This window comes from Salvelinus fontinalis, chromosome 37, assembly GCF_029448725.1.
Source record: "Salvelinus fontinalis isolate EN_2023a chromosome 37, ASM2944872v1, whole genome shotgun sequence".
Taxonomy (NCBI): Eukaryota; Metazoa; Chordata; class Actinopteri; order Salmoniformes; family Salmonidae; genus Salvelinus; species Salvelinus fontinalis.
In genome coordinates this window covers 26414197-26439846 of record NC_074701.1, presented here as the reverse complement: position 1 = coordinate 26439846, position 25650 = coordinate 26414197, and the positions used below count along the sequence as shown (strand labels likewise).

The 25650-nt window shown below is 42.3% G+C and overlaps 1 protein-coding gene across 2 annotated transcripts in view; it reads left to right on the top strand.

Moving 5' to 3' along the window:
• LOC129836444 (pro-neuregulin-3, membrane-bound isoform) overlaps positions 1-25047 on the top strand; it is a 416841-nt gene extending 391794 nt beyond the window's left edge. For both annotated transcript variants that reach the window (XM_055902619.1, XM_055902617.1), the window contains exons 7-9: positions 4576-4691; positions 9632-9817; positions 20566-25047. In XM_055902619.1, the coding sequence (XP_055758594.1) occupies positions 4576-4691; positions 9632-9817; positions 20566-21184 (921 nt within the window). In that variant the 3' untranslated portion in view covers positions 21185-25047. The remainder of the gene's footprint in view (positions 1-4575; positions 4692-9631; positions 9818-20565) is intronic.
• The last annotated feature ends 603 nt before the right edge of the window (positions 25048-25650 follow it).

Genomic DNA, 25650 nt, shown 5'->3' with positions numbered 1-25650 from the left:
CAATAATTTTCCTAGGACTGTCTGGGATTGGTCTGACTGGGGAGGGGAAAACTGAAAGCTTGCTTTTATTGGCAGAGAGGTTTGGAATTCTCTTTCTTATTGGTCTATTAACTAATTTACCGCCTGGTGATGTCACAAGACAGTCCAAAACTCCATCCCACCAAAGCAAGCTGAAATTTCAGTCGGTCTTTTCAAACAGCTCCTACACTAAAACGGCATTATCATAATTTTCACAATTTTGCAGTATTATTCCAACCTCATAGTGTGGAAATGTGTATATATACATAAAACACAGGAAATCACATTTTTGACTGCACTGGGCCTTTAATAACGGAACATGTCTGTTGACAATGCATCTTTCTAGACTGTTTTATTTCCTCCGGAGTCTATTGGGAACTTATGCTAATGCATGCTATTTGTTTCTTTTGTGCCTACCCACACATATATTGATATAGATTTTTATCTGCAAGCTATCGGTTACCAGGATTAAAAAAATGGCTGCCTGCGCTGGGGGGTGGGGTGGTGGAGTCAGTGATAGTATCACACACACACACACGCACACACACACACACACACACACACACACACACACACACACACACACACACACACACACACACACACACACACACACACACACACACACACACACACACACACACACACACACACACACACACACACACACACACACACACACACACACACACACACACACACACCTCTACTCCCTTCAACCCCCTACTCATTGTCAAATGATACAATTGCTCTAGCGTCTCGCAGTCTGTTTTTAAATCAATTGTGACCAAAGCTGCCCTTTTCCTCCTACCTGCAGCAGCACTCTGTGGAGGTGCTATGCTTCATGATGGCTCACCCCTCGCTTCATGATGGCTCACCACTCGCTTCATGATGGCTCACCCCTCGCTTCGTGATGGCTCATCCCTCGCTTCATGATGGCTCATCCCTCGCTTCGTGATGGCTCATCCCTCGCTTCATGATGGCTCACCCCTCAAGCTACAGCATTCTGCTAGGGGAAGAAAATAAATGGTCCTGACGACATCTTCGCACAAAACAAGTCCTAAATGCTGGTTCTGCTCTGGGTGGTGTGCAGATGAAACCCGCAGGCGGATGGCGGCCCTATCTCTCCTAGATTAAAACATCCATTACACTAACACGCTCCCCGCTGTGCCATAACAGCCACAGCCGCGGCATCAACACGCAGGCCTCGCAACATATATTACGTGTTGCATAACCCCTCTCTTATTGAGATGAATACCTGGCTTGATTTCATGAAGCAGTGTTGAGGTATTTGGCTCTGTGCAAAGATTCTGATTGGTTCTTAAAAGGAGCAAAGCCTCTGATTGGTTCTTAAAAGAAGCAAAGCTACTGGACTGACTGCAGCACACATCTGCTGCCTATTTTATCCATTGGATTAGTTGTAGAGAAAAGCATATTGGTATTGGGTGAGCAGGCTTGTGTATAGACTGTCCTAATTAACAGTATATTTGTTGTGAGTATCCTGTACTCTATTTGTGGGTTTTCAGTCAGGATGCATAAAAAATTAACTTTAACCTTATGACCCTAGACTTTGCTTCAGTTACATCACACATATAGACATTATTCAATTCTGCATCATCAGGAGTTAGTTAGTAATGCCATCCATCCAGTGTTAATTGATCCTTCTCCTGTGTGATTTATTCCACCCTCTTAGTAAAGTTTACGGCACATTCCATACCCCTGTGCAACAGCTAACTTATTTTTTTCACATCTGGGAATAATTATTTAATGTTCTCTGCCAGGCTAAATATTAATTAGCGATTTGCTTAACATCTACATGGTGGAGTGTGTCAAGACGTTTCAGCCCGCAAGCACCTGATGACAGAGCAGGATACAGGAAGCTGAGTGATGAGTGGCAGGGCGACAGAGTGGCAGCTTAAAAAGAGGTGCAGTGTTGTTGTGGATGGCTGGTGGAAGTCTGGAAGTCCTGTTTTGGTGGATTACTGGGGAGGTGAAGTGTGTCTGCTGCCATGTCTGTATCTCTTTTCAAATCTTTAAAACCATGAGTTTCTCTCTCTTTTCCGAAGCAGACATTCTGCAACTCTTCCTTGTGTAGTTGTAATACCCCGAAGCTCTTTCTATTTTGCTGTCTTGTACTTGAAATAAGAAATATCATAGTCCCATTGTGTGAGAGTGTGTCACATTTTCTCATGCATCCTCATTTCTTTTCTCCCTATCTAGTCTCTAGATTTCTGACAGTAATTGAAATGATATAACACTTTATTAGCACCAACTTGAAAATAAATATTGCATAAAGTGTACAACAAAACATTAATTTGACATGATTAATTCAAAATCACATTTGAATTATAGTAACTTTTTCAATCTGGCTGCATGAATTTAATGTTGTGTATTTGAAAGCCATACCTCCTTGTGAATGCTACGATGAATGTATCAGCATTGATTAGTTACCAGGTAGAAGTCAAGGATCCATATGAGTCCAAGGTCCAAGTATACAAAAGTAAGATCAGCTCAGGACGAGGAACAGACAGCAAGAGTCTGGCTAATAAGCTCACTATCCTGCTTCACTTAGTCAGGACTGATGCGGTTTCACTATCAAAAGGACAAAGTCAGCCTTGGCAGCAGTGGACAGGAAGAGGGTAGACAGGAAGAGGGCACAGTATTAGGCACCATAGATGGACAGGAAGGGGGTAGACAGGAAGAGGGCACAGTATTAGGCACAATGGATGGACAGGAAGAGGGTACAGTAGACAGGAAGAGGGCACAGTATTAGGAACCATAGATGTAATGTAAAAAGAATGAGAAAGCCATCGAAGATCTGCAGGAAATTCTTGAAAGTCACTTTCTTGCTGTTCAGAAACTGTTTTGAAAGGGTCCTTGAAATCAAGAAACTTCAAGTGCTCTCTTTAATAGTGACTTTAGTAGACCTACGTGTTACAGGTCTCTCATGTTGATCATGCCAATGTGCACACTGGAGATTTTAAAAACCCCTATGCCCTGTCTAAGTCGGGTGTGGGGGTTCTACTAAGCTAACGTATGGAATTGTTTTAAGAAGATCATACCAAGGATCGTTTAGTTATTTGATTTGGAATTTGAAACATTGGATTTGGGCTTACTGCTATTAGCCCATAGAAACACATTGAATAACAGATTCACTACATGGTAAAACAGATAATGACCCCCAAAAAGCTAAAGGAAGTTTGTTCTTAAGTGTCCATCCTATATCTGAGCGATATAAGAAAGATCTGGATTTTTTTTTTTTAAGTGTTGACACGTATTTAACTGCTTATTTTTGGCACTAAACTATCTCCATATATTCTTCCATAAATGTGTTTAACTGGTACCAGGGGGCCTTCAGACGAGTCTTGTGAGGCTTGTGGGCGTCTTTCCATAGAGGGGTCATAATAATTTCGACGCTACAGCCGTTTTTGTGCGAAGACGGATTTTCGGGATGTCTCACGACCTGACAAAGACTGCTCTAGCGCTGCCACCTTTCACCGCAGATGCAGAAGCACAACATCGGCAGATGTGGTTGACTGATATCATTAGTTTAAACTGACAGATTTTTATTAGACTCTAGTGGGTTAAAATATGGTTCAGAGGCATATGTAGTCTTAACATTAAGGACTCATCCAGTTCTCGGTTGAAACAACTCCAACAGCTTTCTCTAATTCTTGATAGTCCTGTCTGCATGTACTGTTAAATGAGCTTGCCAACAAGTTAACCTGGTAGGATGCATGAGTGCATCTATTTAACCCTGATTCTTACACCCATATTGGCACCATTTATATTTGAACTAGTAATATTTAAATTGTGTCAGCGAATTCATTATTGCAGCTTTATTATCTGTAATGCATTATTGCTCGCAGTGTGAGGAATTACCATTAAATGATGCTCACGCTCCAGGCTTTGGACAACAACAGTAAAATCTGAGAAATTACTTAATATCATCTTATCTTGGATGAATGCATGGTTCCTGGTGTAGGGCTGCACATGCCATCATGGATTGTGGTACCAGAAACTTCCTTGGGTTAATCTGCTGTCTGTCCGGGAATAGTGTCCAATTATACTGACTCTGCTCCTCTACACCAATCCTTTATCAACTATCTGCACTCCTCTGCTACACTTGAGATGTACAGCTCTACTTCTCTTTCACATCCTCTTCCGTTCTCACTCATTGACACAGTAAAATAGAAGGAGGAGTGGAATAGATAGAGAGCAGGAAGGCCGTTGAAATTCCTGTCATCATTCTTCTCTTGTCATGCAACGGTCTACCTCAGGCTGTGGCGCTCAAAGGGCGAAGGTGTGTGAGCACACTGAGTTATGTATACAAGTAATATTCATCTTTAGATGTGACTAGAAAGGAACATGACCATTCCATACTGAAAATGTGTGCTTTAGCCATCTGCATAGTTAAAACCTAATTGTGTTGTATGCATAAACATGCAATGTGATCAGTATAATCGATATGTGCCGTATAATCAATATGATCCGTGTAATGCAGTTGTAGGTTATAACCTGCACATGAGTACATTTACATCTTTGTTGATTTTTCAGTATTGTAAGAGGTCCTCCCAGCCACATGAGGGAGCTGTCTGGGAGTCCAGCTTTGCCCAGTGCAACGCCACCCCTACCAACAACTCCAGAGGTCCAGGCAGAGAAAAACATTACAGGTATGATTTCCTCACATAGAACTCAGTTGCCTGAATGATGAACACTTCTCTGTGGAAGTTCAATGTCCCTTACAGTAATTCACTGAGACGCAGTGAAGAGAGAAAATGAATTAACCACATTACAGCGCAGCCTAAGATCATTTTAGATTTATTGAATGCTTTAAACAAAGAATGAGACTAATTACAATTGGTGATAAACATGTTAATGTGCATATCTGTAACCGGGCTGAACATGCCAGCGAAGAGTCAGAGATCTGACACCAACCACATGCCATGTTCTTTAAGAGACAATTGCTGTATTACAATGAGTTCATTTCCACATTGTAGAATACTGTGCTAATGGAAAGCTCTGTTGTGGCTTAACTCTTTATACTACATTAGCGTCCTGGAAGACCACATATAGACTGTGGGTTATAGATGTATAACTCTGTGAACTTACATTACCCGAAAGCCCATATGATTCAAATGTGATTCTATGTGATTTTTTTATGTGATTCTAAGTCGTGATTCTATGGGTCTTTTATGGCAACAGCCTTGGCATGTGAATCCCATGTAATGGAACAGCGAGAGCTATATCTCTGGGAACAGGTAGTCTTCGCATTACAATGAAGTCCAATCACAGTCAAGCTGATCTCTCTCTCACTCAGCCCGATATCCATCATTAACTTCTCAGTGGTATTTCCTGCTTTCGTATTCCACTTGTATTCAGTGAGCTGCATGTGAGCTGGGACCCAGGGAATGCTATTGACTTCACATGATTTCAGGAGTAGGGAAACCATACTCACTCATATAGCATTGTGAATTTCCCCAGCCACCAACCTGCCTGCATAATTACAAGGACATTATGGTGGCTATAGAGATCCACCTTTCCTTGTCAGAGTGTGTGTGTGTGTGTGTGTGTGTGTGTGTGTGTGTGTGTGTGTGTGTGTGTGTGTGTGTGTGTGTGTGTGTGTGTGTGTGTGTGTGTGTGTGTGTGTGTGTGTGTGTGTGTGTGTGTGTGTGTGTGTGTGTGTGTGTGTGTGTATTGCACCAGTGTTTGTTTGTTGGGATTACAGATAACCAAATCCTTTTGTGTCTGTTTGGCTTAATCCACACCCGCCTTCTTTCTTAAATGTTAAGCTCCGACAACAATTTGATTCCCCCTCTGGTTCTGTTGGTGGCTGGATTGTAAATTGTTTGCTTACAGTCCTTGCCCTTGCCATAAGTGATGTCTATAGGATCATGTCAGTTTGTATGATTGCACTTATGTCGGCTTAGGGAGGATTTGGATCAAGTTTTCAGCAAATTAAAGTGAAGATATGTTTCCGAAATAGCTTGAAACTTGACAAGCTCTTGAGTGGATTTTGTGTCGAGGGAACCCTTGAACTGTAGTTGCCATGGTGCTCTAGAAGCAGCCTTAGTGGAAAGCTCCTGTAAATATGTACATATGTTGTTATGTTTAAGTGTTTTTAATTCAGGTTTTTTTGTATCATCGGTTTTGTTTCTGAACTTTGAGTTTTATGGCATATTTCTGGTGGTTTTGACCCACAGACTTGCAGATAGACTGGCAGGTCATTTTTTGTTGCTGGCTTGTGTCACGGCCGTCGTAGGAAGGAGACCAAGGCGCAGCGTGTTAGGCGTACATTCTTCTTTATTTAAAGAATGAACACTGAACAAAACGAACAAAATAACAAAACGAACCGTGAAGCTAATATGGCTAGTTCAGACAGGCAACTAAACATAGAATAAGAACCCACAAAACCAAAAGGGAAAATGGCAACCTAAATATGATCCCCAATCAGAGACAACGATAAACAGCTGCCTCTGATTGGGAACCAATTCAGGCCACCATAGACATACATATGCCAAGACTTACAAACACCCCTAGACATACAAAACCCATAGACAATTGAAAACAAGCATACCCACCCTCGTCACACCCTGACCTAACCAAAATGGTAAGAAAACATAGATAACTAAGGTCAGGGTGTGACAGCTTGGCTAATTGTTTTTGTTCGAGGGATGCATCTGAACAATGCACCAGCTTTTTTGTTTCACCTGGCAGCTGGTGCCTGATCTTTTGAAAACCTAGATTGAAAAGTCACCTGAAGCTTGAGAGGAGAGGAATTGAAGTGCTGAGGTAGAGGGCTCATAATGAGGATGACTAGCTACTACTCTGAACTGTGTGTGGTGAGCATTCCGGCACCCTGGTATGCTAAGACATCACCCGAGTGAATGCCATGCATTGTGAAGGAGGTCCAGCGGCTACATAACAGGCTGGTACCCAGAGTAGCCCTGTACAAGATCATCACCAGACACTTCATCAACCATCTCCCTGACCACCTTCCTCTGATCAAGCCATGAACTGTCCCTCTCCATCTTTGGAGGATGCATGCACTCAAAGACTTGGCCTCTATTGGTTGAGATAGCTACGTAACTATAGCTAGGCTACCCATGATGATGCATTGGTTGATCAAGTTAACTATAGCTAGGCTACTCATGATGATGTGTTGGTTGATCTCACTAACTATAGCTAGGCTACTCATGATGTTGCATTGGTTGATCTCACTAACTATAGCTAGGCTACTCATGATGTTGCATTGGTTGATCTCACTAACTATAGTTAGGTTACTCATGATGTTGCATAGGTTGCTTGTTTTTTGCCTTTAAGTGCTATAGAAATGTAATAAATTACAATTATTATTATTGGCCATCACTTTGTTCTATCCCCACAACTTAGGCAGCTGGTTAGTTACAAGACTTATCTAGCATCAAATCAAATAGTCTTCACTTGTCTATAAGCATTTAATGTATACTGGGGTTAAACTATCAATAAAGATATGATCTGGCACACAGAGAGAAGTTTCCAAGGTCCTCACTGCACATGACTAATCAAAGACTTCCTACCCCAAACCCCAATCATGTCAACAAACGGCAGAAACCCAGAAACTCTCACTGCATCAAGAAACAGGAGATGTTTTAGCAGAGGGACACAAAGGTTGTATGACAGGGGAAACTCAAGTTTAATTGACTGGAGAAATGGCCTGATTCCTTTTCTCCTAGATGGATTGGCAATCAGCCACACTTGTCCAATAGCCTGTCTTTAGCAGTTTATGTGGTCCCTCTGTGTAGCGAGCGCCTTGAAACTAAGTGATGTTCATTTTGCTGTTCAAGTTGTTAATTTTCTGGATGGGGAACTCCTGGTGGTACATCTTCTCATCCACAGCCATGTGATGGCTCACAACAGAGGGTAGCACTTTATTTGTATAGTCCCAAGTAGATGGTTTGTAGATGTTCAGTAGATGTGCAGTAGATGTTCAAAAAACTGTCAACGACATTTCAACTAACTATCCACTAACCCTAACCTTAACCATTATGCTAACCCTAACATTAACCCTTATCCTAACCCTAACATTAACCCTTTTCCTAACCCTAACATTAACCATTATCCTAACCCTAACATTAACCCTTATCTTAACCCTAACCTTAAGCCTTATCCTAACCCTAACGTTAACCATAACCTTAACCCTTATTCTAAGGTAGCCTAGTGGTTAGAGCATTGGGCCAGTCACCGGATGTCGATTATGGCAACACCCCACACCTCTCTGATTCAGAGGGGTTTGGTTAAATGCGGAAGACACATTTCAGTTGAAGGCATTCAGTTGTACAACTGACTAGGTATCTTCCTTTCCCTTCAACCCTAACCGTAACCTTAGAAAGCATTTGCTTATCAATAAATACTGTGTTGACAGTGGCGATTTTAGCATGTAAATCTTGGTGGGGAAAACACAAAACAAAAAAATGTGATGCATGCCAGCAAAGCCACTACACAACTAAACACTAACAATACATTCATTGCACTATAACAGTGACAAGCAGTGCCCACAATCTGTTAGGGCCTACATAAAGCTGTCCTAACAGCAGAGCTTTCTTTTCAGCACAATGGAGTGAATCCTTACCTGGCCATCAGCGGAGCCTTGTGTGGCAGCGAAACAATTCATTCAGCCTCATTTACTGCCTTTATTTAAAAAACAGAGCTGATATGGCTGACCATATCTTCCTGGCATATTACATAATTTATGCAGCAGCATACAAGACATTTTGGAATGCAAATTTTGTCATCAAAGAAAGAGAAAGATTTACATTTCCGAGTTGGATGACCGTTGAAAACGTATTTTCCCAGTCTGAGTGTGTTTATTCCGCACTTCCCTGTTGCAATGCGTGCGGTTAGCCACTGTCACCGATTCCTTCCAAACAACTCATTGTTGAATTAGCGATTTCCCACTTGTTGTGTAATGCTTAATTGCAATGGCCGATGAGCATCGATACATTTTATCTGCAATTTATCTTCATTATTTATCTTCATATGACAAGGATTAAAAAGGATTTGCCAGTAGATTGTCTACTTGATTTATGATGATGACTGCAAGCTAAGAGTCCAATCAAAGCTAATGTAGCTATAACGAAATTTGACGTCATTTTATTTGTGGCCAATGACCTTGAGCTTTCTTGGAAGAGCACTTCTAATCTAAGTCTATGGCAGGACCATAGGGCTCACCAAGGGCTCACATTCTTGATGTCAACCCCCAAAGGGCTCAGAACACTGAGCCAATCACAGTGCAATGCTCCGATTTTCTGCTGGCCTGCCCCACCACCACAGAAAGCACTCAGCTAGGCTGAAACACCTGCATTTTGGAGCTGCCTGGTTGTATGTGGCTTTACTAACTCAATGATATATATATATATTTTTTAAATTGTGTGACGTGACACTTATTATATTTTTTGGGGGGGCGTATGGGGCTCAAAACAGGTAGGGCTCTTTCCTGAATGACATGTCACCTCTGTGTGTTGATAGTATGACCGTCTGTAGAGCATCTATTTGGTATTATCTAAATAATGTGTGACCAAATCGGTAAATCCAATAATCCACTTTTGATCCCTTTCCCTGTGCTTGATTTCAGAAGCGGCTCCCTGTCTCACAGTCCAGACCAGAGAAGTAGAGCCACCCATTGGTCAGTACCGCGTAGAACTCTGCCTATACCCAGGGGAAGACTAAATCCAAATGGAGGATCCAAACATTCTGGCCCCGCCTACCAACACCTCCAGGAGTTGGAGTCGTCTGAGAGGGAGGTTGAATCATTGAGAGGGTAAGTTACACTGTCGGTTTATCAGAGACATTAGTACTGACTACATCTCAATTGTCATTCAACTTACAGTAGCAGTAATAGTGAAAATGTGGACATCATGTCCTTCACCTTGAAAACTACTTCCGCAAACTCAGAATGAATGTGTTGGTAAAGTTCACATCAAATCATCAAATCAAATTGTATTGGTCACATACACGGGTTTAGCAGATGTCATTGGTCACATACACGGGTTTAGCAGATGTCATTGGTCACATACACGGGTTTAGCAGATGTCATTGGTCACATACACGGGTTTAGCAGATGTCATTGGTCACATACACGTGTTTAGCAGATGTCATTGGTCACATACACGTGTTTAGCAGATGTCATTGGTCACATACACGTGTTTAGCAGATGTCATTGGTCACATACACGTGTTTAGCAGATGTCATTGGTCACATACACGTGTTTAGCAGATGTCATTGGTCACAAACACTTGTTTAGCAGATGTCATTGGTCACATACACGTGTTTAGCAGATGTCATTGGTCACATACACGTGTTTAGCAGATGTCATTGGTCACATACACGTGTTTAGCAGATGTCATTGGTCACATACACGTGTTTAGCAGATGTCATTGGTCACATACACGTGTTTAGCAGATGTCATTGGTCACATACACTTGTTTAGCAGATGTCATTGGTCACATACACGTGTTTAGCAGATGTCATTGGTCACATACACGTGTTTAGCAGATGTCATTGGTCACATACACGGGTTTAGCAGATGTTATTGAGCGAAATGCTTGTGGTTCTAGTTTTGACAGGGCAGTAATATCTAACAAGTAATCTAACCATTTCACAACAAATACCTAATACACACAAATCTAAGGAATGGAATGAAGAATATCTAAATATATGGATGAGCAATGTCAGAGTGAGATAGACTTAGATACAGAAGATAGTATAGAATACAGTAAATACATACGAGAAGAGTAATGCAAGATATGTAAACATTATTAAAGTGACATTATTAAAGTGACTCGTGTTCAATTTATTAAAGTTGCCAAGCAGCCTCTCTGTGCTAGTGATAGCTATTTAACCATCTGATGGCCTTAAGATAGAAGCTGTTTTTCAGGTAGTTTGCCCCCGGGGATGCGTTGTGCAGACCGCACCACCTTCTGGAGAGCCCTGCTGTTGTGGGCGGTGCAGTTGCCGTACCAGGTGCTGATACAGCCCAACAGGATGCTCTCAATTGTATTTTAGGTGACAAGCCACATTTCTTCAGCCTCCTGAGGTTGAAGAGGCGCTGTTGCGCCTTTTTCACCTGTTGTCTTCTTCACGCTGTTGCGCCTTCTTCACCACACTGTCTGTGTGGGTGGACCATTTCAGTTTGTCAGTGATATGTATGCCGAGGAACTTAAAACGTTCCACTTTTCCACTGCTGTCCCGTCGATGTGGATAGGGGGGTGCTCCCTCTGCTGTGTCCTGAAGACCATGATCATCTCCTATGTTTTGACATTGAGTGATAGGTTATTTTCCTGACACCACTCTCCCAGAGCCCTCACCTGCAGAAGGCTGTCTCGTTGTTGTTGGTAATCAAGCCTAATACTGTTGTGTTGTCTGCAATTTTGATGATTGAGTTGGAGGAGTGCATGGCTATGCAGTCGTGGGTGAACAGGGAGTACAGGAGGGGGCTGAGCACGCACCCTTGTGGTACCCTAGTGTTGAGGATCAGCGAAGTGGAGATATTGTTTCCTATCTTCACCACCTGGGGGCGGCCCATCAGGGAGTCCAGGCCCAATTGCACAGGGCAGGGTTCAGACCCAGAGCCTCAAGCTTCATGATGAGCTTGGAGGATACTGTGGTGTTGAATGCTGAGCTATAGTCAATGAACAGCATTCTTACATAGGTATTCCTCTTGTCCAAATGGGATAGGGTAGTGTGCAGTGGGATGGCGATTACATCATCTGTGGACTTATTTGGACGGTAAGCAAATTGAAGTGAGTCTAGTGTGACAGGTAAGGTGGAGGTGATCCTTGACTAGTCTCCCAAAGCACTATGGGGCGATAGCCATTTAGTTCAGTTACCTTTGCTTTCTTGGGTACAGGAACAATGTTGGCCATCTTGAAGCATGTGGGAACAGCAGACTGGGATAGGGAGTGATTGAACATGTCTGTAAACACACCATCCAGCTGGTATGCGCATGCTCTGAGGACGCGGCTAGGGATGCCGTCTGGGCCGGCAGCTTGCGGGGGTTAACAAGTTTGTCCCCCAATAAGTTTTCCAAACGTAAAAGATTAAACAACACTGTTTTTGTCATAGTAACATATCACAGAAAAACTGATTTTACACAACCCCAGACTCCCAGAGTTTAGGTACTTATACATTCAGACTGTTTCTGTTTGCTGCAGTGGTTTCGGGGTCATTATTCTCTAACAGAAAGAGAGCACTGCTGTGTCCGTTTTGAAGAGGAGGAATGCTGCATAATGAGCCCAGCCTATCCCAGGCTCCAATCCCAGGCTCCTATCCCAGATCTTATCCCAGGCGCCTATCCCAGGCTCTTATCCCAGGAGCCTATCCCAGGCTACCATCCCAGGCGCCTTTCCCAGGCTCCTATCCCAGGCTCCTAACCCAGGCTCCTAACCCAGGCTCTTATCCCAGGCTCTTATCCCAGGCGCCTATCCCAGGCTCCTAACCCAGGCTCCTAACCCAGGCTCTTATCCCAGGCTCTTATCCCAGGCTCCTATCCCAGGCTCCTAACCCAGGCTCATAACCCAGGCTCTTATCCCAGGCGCCTATCCCAGGCTACCATCCCAGGCTACCATCCCAGGCTCCTATCCCAGGCTTATATCCCAGGCTGTGTGGCCCTTCTGTCTGCCTCTGTCATCACACCTCTGACATCTTTCATCTCTGATTTATGGGTCCACCTGTAATCTTTAAACAAGAGTCTCTGTCTCCAAATCCCACAGGGCGAGGTCTGCTTTCTCTCCTCCACTTGCTTTAGCTCTCTCTCGCTCTACTTCTCTCTTTTTGTCTCTCGCCCTCTCTCTCTCTCTCTCGCTCCCTCTCTCCATCCTGTTTCCTTTCTAGCTATCTCCTCAAGTCTCCTCTCTCTCTCTCTTGCTCTCTCTCTCTCGCCTTCTCTCTGTCCTTTTCAAGTCACCCCCTTTCTTTCTTTCTTTCTTTTTTTCTTTCTTTCTTTCTTTCTCTCTCTCTCTCTCTCTCTCGATATCTCTCCATCTTTCTTTCTTTATCTCTCTCTCTGTCTCTCCCTCTCTCTTTCTCTCTAATTATAAAACAGGTTGTTTGGATCCTGGATGCTGATTGATTGATAGCAGAGCCTACATGTAGGCCATCAATTTATAAATGTAATCTCTTCTGGTAAAAGTGTCCACACAAAATATTTACATATGCTACTAGGCTAGCATTTGATTTGCAACGGTTGGGGTTTGTAAACCTTGCTGTCTGCCTCTTAGACCTGTGGAACAATGTTGCAGTTTTTTTGCAATCTCCACCGTGCATGCATATGAACGTGAAGAGAATAACAGCTTCTCTGAGCCAGGCGGATTCATTTATCATGATCATTATAATCGATATATTCAAAGAAATGGCAATAGAAACAAAGGTAAAACAAACATAGTTTGCTGTCTGTTGCAAATAGAATGGATATAATTAGCGACCAGCCCATTTGGCTAGCAATTTCAGAACTAACAACTGTCTTTTGCCAGGACTATATTGTATGGTGGGAGGATCAAATAAAACAAATGTACTCAATATAATAACATTTTTAATGAAAACATGTCATGAATCTTTTTTGTGTATGTTGGAAACCGTTTTATAAAGCAATAAGGCCCTCGAACTCGGGAATCATTGAGAATAACACCCTCCTAAGGGCTGTTTCCCCAGCCCTGGCTTCACCTTGGGCTTAAGAACAGCCCTTAGTCCGGAGTTATCACAAAATAATTTTCGAGTTCTCATGCCTTATTGCTTAAATAAAGCCCCAGAACGTGGAATGCTGCTGCCTCGGCTCTGACAAAGCTTTAGACTTAATTTCAAGAGGAGAAATTTCAGAGGCAGAATTTTTTTAGAAGTGAAAAAAGAAAGGCTCACTGCACACTAGTTTTTACTCCTTCTCTTTGTTTTTCACTGTGCTGAGCAAAGATTTTAAAAAATGAGGTTATGTTAGGATCTCCAGTAAAATGGCGTTAGCTCAAATGGAGTGCTTGGCCTGTCGGCTGTGGATTGTATTTTTAATGACGGTCCAACGCTGCCCTTCCTCTCTCTTAGTTTGTCAGTGCGTGACGGGTGGAGGGATTCAGCGGGAAGCTGAACAGCAAGACCTTGAAACCAGGCAGGACTCACTGAAAAAGACAGACTCTGTGGGGAATCAGCCAATAAAAATATCACTATCATTGCCAATGAAATAGATAGTGTTATACTGATAGACTTTGAAATGTCATAACAGCATAGCAGGAACTTTAACAAAGAGGGCAGTGCTTTAGACATGTGGATAAGGTCAGTCGTGTTACAGGGAATGTTCCAGTCAACTAATTGGTTGATATTATAAATTCTTAGAAAAAATGGGGCCATCTAGAACCTAAAAGGGTGTCCCCATAGGAGAACCCTTTGAATAACTAGTTTTGCAGGGAAAATCCTTTTGGTTGGTTGTACATGGAACCCAAAGGGTTCTACCTGAAACCAAAAAGGCTTATCCTACGGGGACAGTGGAAGAACCCTTTTGGAACCCCCTATTCTAAGAATAAAAGTCTGTCCTGTACTCTACAACTCTAGGTGCAGACCACTGTCAGGTGCTTGTAGAATAAGCAATAACAGGTGAACGGCCTAACTCTGCTGACATACCAGATGCTAGACATAGCCTCCAGCTGGCCCTGAAGGCAGGAGCACATGATTAGTTGAAAAGACTGACTGACCTATTTACAGATTTACAGACAACCAGCACATAGAGAGAGAATCCCCATTCCAGTGAGTTGCCATGGAGACACTGCGGTAAAGGGTGACATGAGAGAACACAATGAGCGAGAGCGTGTGAGAGAAAAAAGAGTCAGAGAGGGAGGTAGAGAGAGAGGAGAGAGAGGAGGAATGTAGAAACTACCTGTTTTGCATACAACAGTAAAAACAAATCAGTAAGAAGTGCTATCCCTCTCATTCCGTGCCTGTCAGAAAAACTTGCTGTTATCTCTCCAGAATGGCTTAGGTCTACACCAACACAGAACTCCACTTGTGTTCTATTGTAACCAGTATTTTTAGATACACCTGTCAGATTTCTCAAATGCACAGAGGTATAATTGAATTATGCAAATGCCTTTCTGTCATTGCGGTGAAAGTGTTGCAGACAGAGTGTGGAGATACAGTACTTCTGCATAAATCTGATATCAAAGTACCTGCCTGAGATGTAACTTGGCTCCTTTCTACAAGGTCACTATTACTGTAATTGATTCTACTGACAAGGTCACTATTACTGCAATGATTCCACTGACAAGGTCACTATTACTGTAATTGACTCCTCTGACAAGGTTACTATTACTGTAATTGATTCCTCTGACAAGGTCACTACTACTTTAATTGATTCCTCTGACGAGGTCACTATTACTGTAATTGATTCTACTGACAAGGTCACTATCCCTGTAATTGATTCCTCTGACAAGGTCACTATTACTGTAATTGATTCCTCTGACAAGGTCACTATTACTGTAATTTATTCTACTGACAAGGTCACTATTACTTTAATTGATTCCTCTGACAAGGTCACTATTACTGTAATTGATTCCTCTGACAAGGTCACTACCACTGTAATTGATTCTACTGACAAGGTCACTACTACTTTAATTGATTCCTCTGACAAGGTCACTATTACTGTAATTGATTTCTCTGACAAGGTCACTACCACTGTGATTGATTTCTCTGACAAGGTCACTATCCCTGTAATTGATACCTCTGACAAGGTCAATTACATAAGGAAGCATTGATGGTGAACCTTGACTTTTCTGGCCCCACCAGACTGGATCGTAGGTTCCCTCGCCCTCCTCTGGTCTATAACATTCTAATAGACTACTCTGTCTATCTTTAATGGGCTCCTAATTATTCAGGATATTACCCCTGAATGAACCAGCCAATAGTCTGTCCCAGAATTCTCTGTAATGTTCTTGTCTGACAGGAATGGTCCAATCCTGTCCCTGCTTTGCTGCACCCACCAGCTTTCTCAGCTGGAATAGCGTGTTCATTCATGAAAATGATCACTACTATCCCAGGCTCTGACTCTGGATAAGAGCATTAGCTAAAAAAACAAAAATCTAAATGTTCAATGTCTACTGTACCAGTGTCTTTGTCATTTACATTCATAAACCATAATGAAACATTACAGTATTATCTAAACATCCATGAAATCTATATATACATTTGACGTCGAAAGTTTACATACACCTTAACCAAATACATTTAGACTTAGTGTTTCACAATTCCTGACAAAAAATCATAGTAAACATTCCCTGTCTTAGGTCACTTAGGATCACCACTTTATTTTAAGAATGTGAAATGTCAGAATAATAGTAGAGAGAATGATTTATTTGAGATTTTATTTATTTCATCACATTCCCAGTGGGTCAGAAGTTTGCATACACTCAATTAGTATTTGGCAGCATTGCCTTTAAATTGTTTAACTTGGGTCAAACGTTTTGGGTAGCCTTCCACATGCTTCCCACAATAAGTTGTGTGAATTTTGGCCCAATCCTCCCGACAGAGCTGTTGTAACTAAGTCAGGTTTGTGGGCCTCCTTGCTCACACACGCTTTTTCAGTTCTGCCCACACATTTTCTATGGGATTGAGGTCAGAGCATTGTGATGGCCACTCCAATACCTTGACTTTTTTTGTCCTTAAGCCATTTTGCCACAACTTTGGAAGTTTGCTTGAGGTCATTGTCCATGGAAAACCTATTTGCGACCAAGCTTTAACTTCCTGACTGATGTCTTGAGATGTTACTCCAATATATCCACATAATTTTCATGCCTCATGATGCCATCAATTTAGTGAAGTGCACCAGTCCCTCCTGCAGCAAACCACCCCCACAACATGATGCTGCCACCCCCGTGCTTCACGGTTGGGATGGTGTTTTTCGGCTTGCAAGCCTCCCCCTTATTACTCCAAACAAAAAAATGGTCATTATGGCCAAACAGTTCTATTTTTGTTTCATCAGACCAGAGGACAGATCTTCAACGATCTTTGTCCCCATGTGCAGTTGAAAACCGTAGTCTGGCTTTTTATGGCGGTTTTGGAGCAGTGGCTTCTTCCTTGCCGAGAAGCCTTTCAGGTTATGTCGATATAGGACTCGTTTTACTGTGGATATAGATACTTTTGTACCTGTTTCCTCCAGCATCTTCACAAGGTCCTTTGCTGTTGTTCTGGGATTGATTTGCACTTTTCGCACCAAAGTACGTTCATCTCTAGGAGACAGAACGCGTCTCCTTCCTGAGCGGTATGACGGCTGTGTGGTCCCATGGTGTTTATACTTGTGTACTATTGTTTGTACAGATGAACGTGGTACCTTCAGGCGTTTGGAAATTGCTCCCAAGGATGAACCATACTTGTGGAGGTCTACAATCTTTTTTTGTCGTCTTGGATGATTTCTTTTGATTTTCACATGATGTCAAGCAAAGAGGCCTTGAAAGGTAGGCTTTGAATTAGATCTACACGTACACCTCCAATTGACTCAAATGATGTCAATTAGCCTATCAGAAGCTACTAAAGCCATGACATCGTTTTCTGGAATTTTCCAAGCTGTTTAAAGGCACAGTCAACTTAGTGTATGTAAACTTCTGAACCACTGGAATTGTGATACAGTGAAATATAAGTGAAATAATCTGTCTGTAAACAATTACTTGTCATGCACAAGGTAGATGTCCTAACCGACTTGCCAAAAGTATAGTTTGTTAACAAGAAATTTGTGGAGTGGTTGAAAAACAAGTTTTAATGACTCCAACCTAAGTGTATGTAAACTTCCGACTTCAACTGTAGATATCTACATAAATCAATGTAGATAATTAAAATACAAAGTACAATCATGTACAGTGCCTTCGGAAAGTATTCAGACCTCTTGACTTTTTCCACGTTTTGTTACGTTACAGCCTTATTCTAAAAGGGATTACATTTTTTAAAATCCTCAGCAATCTACTTACAATACCCCATAATGACAAAGCGAAAACAGGTTTTTAGACATTTTAGCAAATGTATTAAAAATAAAAAGAGAAATACCTTATTTACATAAGTATTCAGATCCTTTGCTATGAGACTCGAAATTGAGCTCAGGTGCATCCTGTTTCCATTGATCATCCTTGAGATGTTTCTACAACTTGATTGGAGTCCACTCGCGGTAAATTCAATTGATTGGACATGATCTGGAAAAGCACACACCTGTCTATGTAAGGTCCCACAGCTGACAGTGCATGTCAGATCAAAAACCAAGCCATGATGTCAAAGGAATTGTCTGTGGAGATCCGAGACAGGATTGTGTCGAGGCACAGATCTGGGGAAGGGTAGCAAAACATTTCTGCAGCATTGAAGGTCCCCAAGAATACAGTGGCCTCCATCAATCTTACATGAAAGAAGTTTGGAACCACCAAGACTCTTCCTAGAGCTAGCCGCCCAGCAAAACTAAGTGAAATAATCAGGGGGAGAAGGGTCTTGGTTAGGGAGGTGACCAAGAACCCGATGGTCACTCTGGCAGAGCTTTAGAGTTCCTCTGTGGAGATGGGAGAACCTTCCAGAAGGACAACCATCTCTGCAGCACTCCACCAAGACTGCTGAGTGACCAGAAGGAAGCCACTCCTCAGTAAAAGGCATATGATAGCCCGCTTGGAGTTGCCAAAAGGCACCTAAAGACTCTCAGATCATGAGAGACAAGATTCTATGGTCTGATAAAACCAAGATTGAACTCTTTGGCCTGAATGCCAAGCGTCACGTCTGGAGGAAACATGACACCTGAAATATGGTGGTGGCAGCATCATGCTGTGGGGATGTTTTTCAGTGTCAGAGACTGAGAGACTAGTCAGAATCGAGGCAAAGATGAACAGAGCAAAGTACTGAGAAATCCTTGATGAAAACCTGCTCCAGAGTGCTCAGGACCTCAGACTGGGGCGAAGGTTCACCTTCCAACAGGACATCAACTCTAAACACACAGCCAAGACAAAGCAGGAGTGGCTTTGTGACAAGTCTCTCAATGTCCTTGAGTCGCCCAGCCAGACCCCAGACCTGAACCCAATCGAACATCTCTGGAGAGACCTGAAAATAGCTGTGAAGCAACGCTCCCTGTTCAACCTGACAGAGCTTGAGAGGATCTGTAGAGAGGAATGGGAGAAACTCCCAAAATACAGATGTGCCAAGCTTGTGGCGTCATACTCAAGAAGACTCAAGGCTGTAATCGCTGACGAAGGTGCTTCAACAAAGTACTGAGCAAAGGGTCTGAATACGTATTTAAATGTGATATTTGATTTTTATTTATTTATAAATGAGCAAATATTTCTTGAAACCTGTTTTTGCTTTTTCATTATAGGGTATTGTGTGTTGATTAATGAGGGAAAAACTATTTAATAAATTTTAGAATAAGGCTGTAATCTAACAAAATATGGAAAAAGGAAAGGGGTCTGAATACTTTCCGATGGCACTGTTCTATAATCTCACCTCAAATCTATGAACAGAGCAATTTTGTATTACAATGTTTAATTCTGTACACCATGGTCGTATATTTGCACTCTGTTGGATGCATGCATGGATGTTTTCAGGCTGATTGTATTTCCCACATCTAACGAGATTTGCTCCAAATGTTATTGTGGGCATTAGCAAACTGACATCCCTGTTATCGGAGAGCAAGGCCCAATATGGCTTTCTAAATGTGGCTCGTTTGGGGCTCATTCCAAAACCTCAGTGAAAAAGAGAATCATCAGCTTTGAAAACCCCCTTGATGGAGGCTTACATCTCTGATTAGGCTATTACAAGAAAGAGAGTGACTCAAAGTTAAATATTGATGCGACAAGAGCAGCTAGCCTTTGTCAGGGATTATGAATTATTACACAAAGATAATGAGCCCCAAGCCCTAGATTGTACCTCAATTGAGACGTTGATATTACAGAGGATGTGTTGCTGTAATGTGAGGTAGCTTATGCCAGATCACTTTGAGAAAAAGAAGAGAGAGCAAAGAATCAATATTTGATATCAACAACACAACACTTTGACTTTGAAAGTGCCTCATGAAGCACAAAAGCAATTTCTATGTCGGGTGGTGGACTATCTCATGTCTAAAAGGGATTGGGGACATTGTTGAGCGCTGATTACTTCATTAATTATCCTAGATGCTCAGATGCGTCAAACATATTCTTGTTGGACTAAATATTCATGCCATGCTCCATTTAGTTAAGTATCCCCATTTCAAGGTGTCAAATCAATAATGTAGTGTCTGAACTCCCTCTTAACTTTCCCAACTCATGATCCAGTTCATACTAAGTGAGAGTGTTTGGCTAGATAAAGACATGAAAGAGAAATGTCAAGCTCATCTTGTCATTTTTGTGCTCTTCATGCCTCTGAGATGGCAAGGTGAATTTTGGCTCACAGAGTACCCTTGTTCTGTTTGGGAAGGTGCTTTAAAGGCTTAAAATGATACTCAAAGCAATTAACTTTTCTTGAAGTGAAATGAGTACACGTGGGAATTGACAGCAATTGTAATTATCTCTCTCTCTCTCTTTTCGCTCTTCCCTTCATCAGGTGCCAGATTGTGAGGGCCGGGAGCGAACCGCAACAGGATGCCTTTCTAAATATGCAACCCCCCGTGTCGGTGGAGCAGTCGTGGGAGAGCAGGGTGAAGGTGCGCTGCTGTCCTCTGGACCAGGGCCTGGACCATGACATCTCCACTTCCACCTGGAGCCTCAGGCGTCCCAGATGTCCAAGCCGCTCTTCCCCTCCTCCTTTCCGGACCTGCTCCATCCCTATCATCCCCTCTGTCCAGGGCCACAAGGACGAGGTCTCCTGTTTGCAAACAGCTACTGGCTCAGCCACCTGCAGCACCATGCCCAGTAAGGAAGTAGGAGGGCGCTCCCTCATCATCCTGCACCCCACCTCCACCTCCTGCTCCTCCTCTATTGGGGGCCAGCAGCAGGACGAGGTGGCCCTTCTCCTAGAGGAGGCCCAGGAGCATCTCAGGGCTCTTGCCCACAGGAAGCAGGAAGACAGCGTCGGCGCCGCCCCTCAGCTGCCCAGAGAGACTGTGTGCTTCCTGACACTCAATGGTGGAGGAGCGGGGGGTTTGAGTCCTAATGGACCCACTGAGACCCAGTTAATGAGCCCTAGAGAACCTCACAGAGACTCAGCCCAGCCCTGCCAATGAGACAACGAGGCCTGGGCCCTAGCTTCCTGTCTGGATCTACAGTAAAACAACTGTGGTGTCTTGAAGTCAAGACTGTAGAGAGCTCTGCATCAACGGGATGAGATTAAACTGAATAGAGAAAAATAATATCATGGAATAAACAATGTGCATACTGTATGGAAGAATGAACAGAGGGATGGTCTATGGAGTGATGAAGAGAGAAATTATGTATATGCATTTATTTAAATGAGAAGCTTCTTAGACAAAAGAAACCAAATAGTCTGTCATCTCCATGGTGTTTTTAATTGTAAAAAAAATTATATATAAATATATATGGATATAAATATATGGAATTAAAAAGGTGACCAAGTTCAGTTGAGGAATACAGGAATGATGTACCGTCTTTCTTTTTTTGTAACAACTCCTCCACATTTTTCAGGCTTGGAGCACGTTTGTGTGGACCCCATGCACCCTTACCCCTTCTGTTTTGCTACCTGGTGTGAACCGATGATGCAGTTAAACATGGCTGCCACAGCAACAGTATCTACTGTAAAACAACCTCTCAATTACCATTGTGAGTCTACCCAGCCAAGGATTATAACAGTCCCCCTTGCCTTGGATATACCACAGCAGTATATTGAAGAACAATTACAGAATGATATAGAGAGACTTTTGCAGATAAACTACCCCAGGTTGACCCTTTCACTGGCTTGGGACAGCAGGTTGATAAGACAGGCGTGATGCTAACACGGTTGGCTAGTTTGGTGTCTTATTCCTTTTTTGTACGTGAGTGGAATTCCTCCTCTGCTGACCAAGTCGTTTAGCATGGGTGTTTTTTTCCCCTCTGTCTAACCCCACACAACTCTGAGTACACACACACACATTCCCTCAGCACACAACGACGTGTACAGGTGTGTTGGGGGTACACAGCAGGGATGGAGGGACCAAGGATAATAGGCCGGCGCAAGTGGAGGAGTTTCTGTTTTTTAGTTTCAGTTTGTTCGTGATGAACAATCAGCTGCTTTCTGGGGAAGGGGAGGGGGAGACTGGAGAGGGGGGTTGAAGAAAAATGTGTTTGTGGTACCTGTGAAGTGGGTACTTCAATTTCTGTTTTGAATTTAGAACTAAATGTTGGGGGGGAAAAGCATAATGGAGATTTTGCTGATTTTTATTTATTTTCTATTTCATTTTTAATGGTTCTGCCCCCTACCCCTACCCCACCCAACCACTAACCCGTGATATTGTGCATGCAGATAATATTTGTTTTCAGATTAACGCCAATATTCTCCTGTGAGTTGCTGATTTCACTCACAATGTTTGGAATTTCACAATCAAATAACCTTTTATCAGAGATTTACAAGCAGACCATAGAGGTGGCCAGGGCATTGGTAGTTAGATAAAGAGGTAAGGCTCCATATTGCCAACAACCCTTTCAGAGTTTTTTTTAAATGATCTCCACAATGAGGTCAATGTAGCAGTAATAATAACCATTGGAGGTTTCCAGATAAAAGCTAACTATTTATGTGTAGAACATATCCACTTGATGCCTAACATGCTAAATGAATCGTGCTGCATGATGTACTTCATGCATCAACGGCCAACAGTCACATTTGGGTCGTCAGACATCAAGTGGAAATGTGCCATTATCTGTAAACGTCCAAAGCGTATTACTTTACCTGAAACCATTTTCAATGCATTTTCAACTGTTGGTCTTGGAAATCATACATGCTTTCTGTACATTCGCCCTGCTGAATGGTTTTTGCAGTTATGAAAACCAATTTAAGTCGGGCATCTCTCGTTTCCACTCTGAACATCTGAACACCACATTACATTTGCCAGTAATTGAACACTGTCTGCTACACTCCACGTACTTTCCGTTAACTTTATCAGAGAAGAAGCAGTGAAAAGGGGTCAGCCATATGACCGCCTGTCTTGAAATGATTAACAAACTCATTGACCTTTCCTGCAAATGCCTCAAGACTAGGGTGAGACTAGGGTGAGACTTTCTATATTAGGTCCTCATTTTTCCAGTTTCTGTCTATACATGTGTCTGAATCTATGTGAAGGGTTATGCATTTCTTTATTTTTCAAATCAGATTGCTCATTGGAGTGTGTGTATATGTGTGCTTGTGTGTGTGCGTGTGTGTTTGTACATGCGTGCGTGTGTGTGTGTGTGTGCATGGGTTTGTGTGTGCGTGACTATTCACATGCATGTGGTTATATAAGTTAATGCAGTGTATACACATGGGCCAAAACTGTATGAGCATGTCTTAGTAGGAGATTTTGCTCAGTTGGACAGTGGACAGACAGCAGTGGAGAGGTTAGCTGGTTGATGGCAGGGTTAGACCATTACAGGCCAGACAGATAAGAGACCAGCTTGATCCACAAAGACCTCTGACTGCCAGGGAAAGAAACCCCATCAGAGCGTGGCAGTGTCTACTCTCCCCACAAATGGCTGGAGCAGTTTACAGCCAATGCAGTGATGCAGAGCCTTTTATCCTCTACCCTGATAAATGCAGGGTTGTAATCAGAGTTTGTTGTGAGAGTTTGGGGGAATTATACGTTGTCAGGTTTGTTTTTCTGAGACAAATCCAGTTTGGGTTGTGTGGGGGGGGGGGGGGGTCCAAGCATTCCAAGGTGAAATCTCACAGCAGGAAAATAATTCAGCACTGTTCATTTCCATTTGAAAAGGTCTGTGTTTCTTAGTCTGAAGTTTATTCGGTGCTGTGCGTTGAGGCAGAAGAAAAAGTTAATCCCTGGTGACGATTCTGAGCCAGTGGATGTGTAAACCTCTCTGTAAAGCTGATCTGCCTTCATAGAGGGTGACGGGGCAAGGAAAGAAACAATCCACCATGGCTCGTTCTTGTACTTTTACCTAGTGTGTGTGTGTGTGTGTGTGTGTGTGTGTGTGTGTGTGTGTGTGTGTGTGTGTGTGTGTGTGTGTGTGTGTGTGTGTGTGTGTGTGTGTGTGTGTGTGTGTGTGTGTGTGTGTGATGCAATAGCAATGCTCATCAGGCACAGTGTACCAATGTGTTAATTACTGGTGCTGAAATTCATCTTCAGTCAAAAGATGTTCTGATTACTCAAGTATTCATCCAGAGATGTCTAGGTCACACTTCATTTTGGATTGAGTATTGCCTCTCAAATATGAAGGTTTGAAGGAGTTCAAAAGGTAAGGGTGTTGAATGACCAATCAACAAAACAGCGTTACATCAATTGTAATAAAAATATTCAGGACAGAGCTATATTTCAGATGAGCATGGGATTATACCTAGATTCATTTCTAATGTCAGGCCAGGTTTGATAACCTTGATGTCAGCCAAGTGTCATTCACATAATACTACAGATAATTGAGCCGATAGTCTTTTCATGGTTATACATAGCTATGTGACAAGTGGTTGTTACATAGTTGTTATACAATGGTAACACAAAATGGCCATGCAATTACATGATGCAATAGCATCCGGATATAAAGTGTGAACTGAGGTTGTTTTGATCCTCTGCTGCCTAAGTGTGAATTATCCAGTCACTATCACAGGCTGGTCAGACTGCTATATGGTTTAGGCTATATATTATCCCTTCAGCTTCATATCATGTCACTGCAAATGTTCATTTTTTAATTAAGAATGGGTCTAAAAATACAAGTTGTGAACTCCAGAGATGTTCCATGCCAGTGTATGTGTGTGTGTGTTGACATAGAGTTTCCCCACAAAACCCTGGCTAATGTAAAAAATATTCCAGTTGTGACATGAAAAATAGAGTCTCATTTTTGGAAGTGAAGAACTTTATTTCAGTGATACCCCTCAAAAAATGATATAGTGGATTTTTCTGTTCATTTTATTTTTGTATTTTTGTTTTTCAATAAAGATGAGTCTTCAGTGTTATTTCTTTCAGTGCATCTGCAGAAAATGTAAATAATATTACATATATTTTGGAGATTATGGAAAATCCATAATCCAAGGTATTATTAGATACAGCACAACTGTGCTTTGGCCTTAATCCAAAAAACAATCAGCTACAGAATTCCTGAAATGTGATAAAGGTGCATAAAGCGCAGCTCAGGGATCAACAGATAAAGAATGGTCATAATATCTGAAGATTGCTGGTGAAGTCAACCTGGAGTGAGGAGGAGGACATAGGTGGATGCAGGAACACACAGAAGACTAGTTAATAATGTGCTGAGAGAGAGAGAGAGCTCATTAGACAGTCACAGACGGGGAGAGATGCAGTAGGATTTACTCAGACATAAAGGTACATGACTCAGACAACCAATACATTACAGGCTAATCAATAACACTCATACTAGGTAAACAGAATGGTCATGTTATTTTCTGATGAAAGATATACAGTATGGACAATAAGAAAACTACCAAACACATGGCCATGTCTGTGTGCGTGCGTGCGTGCGTGCGTGCGTGCGTGCGTGCGTGCCTGCATGCATCTCTCACGGATAAATCACTACTGGATTAAGTAAACATTTGATTACT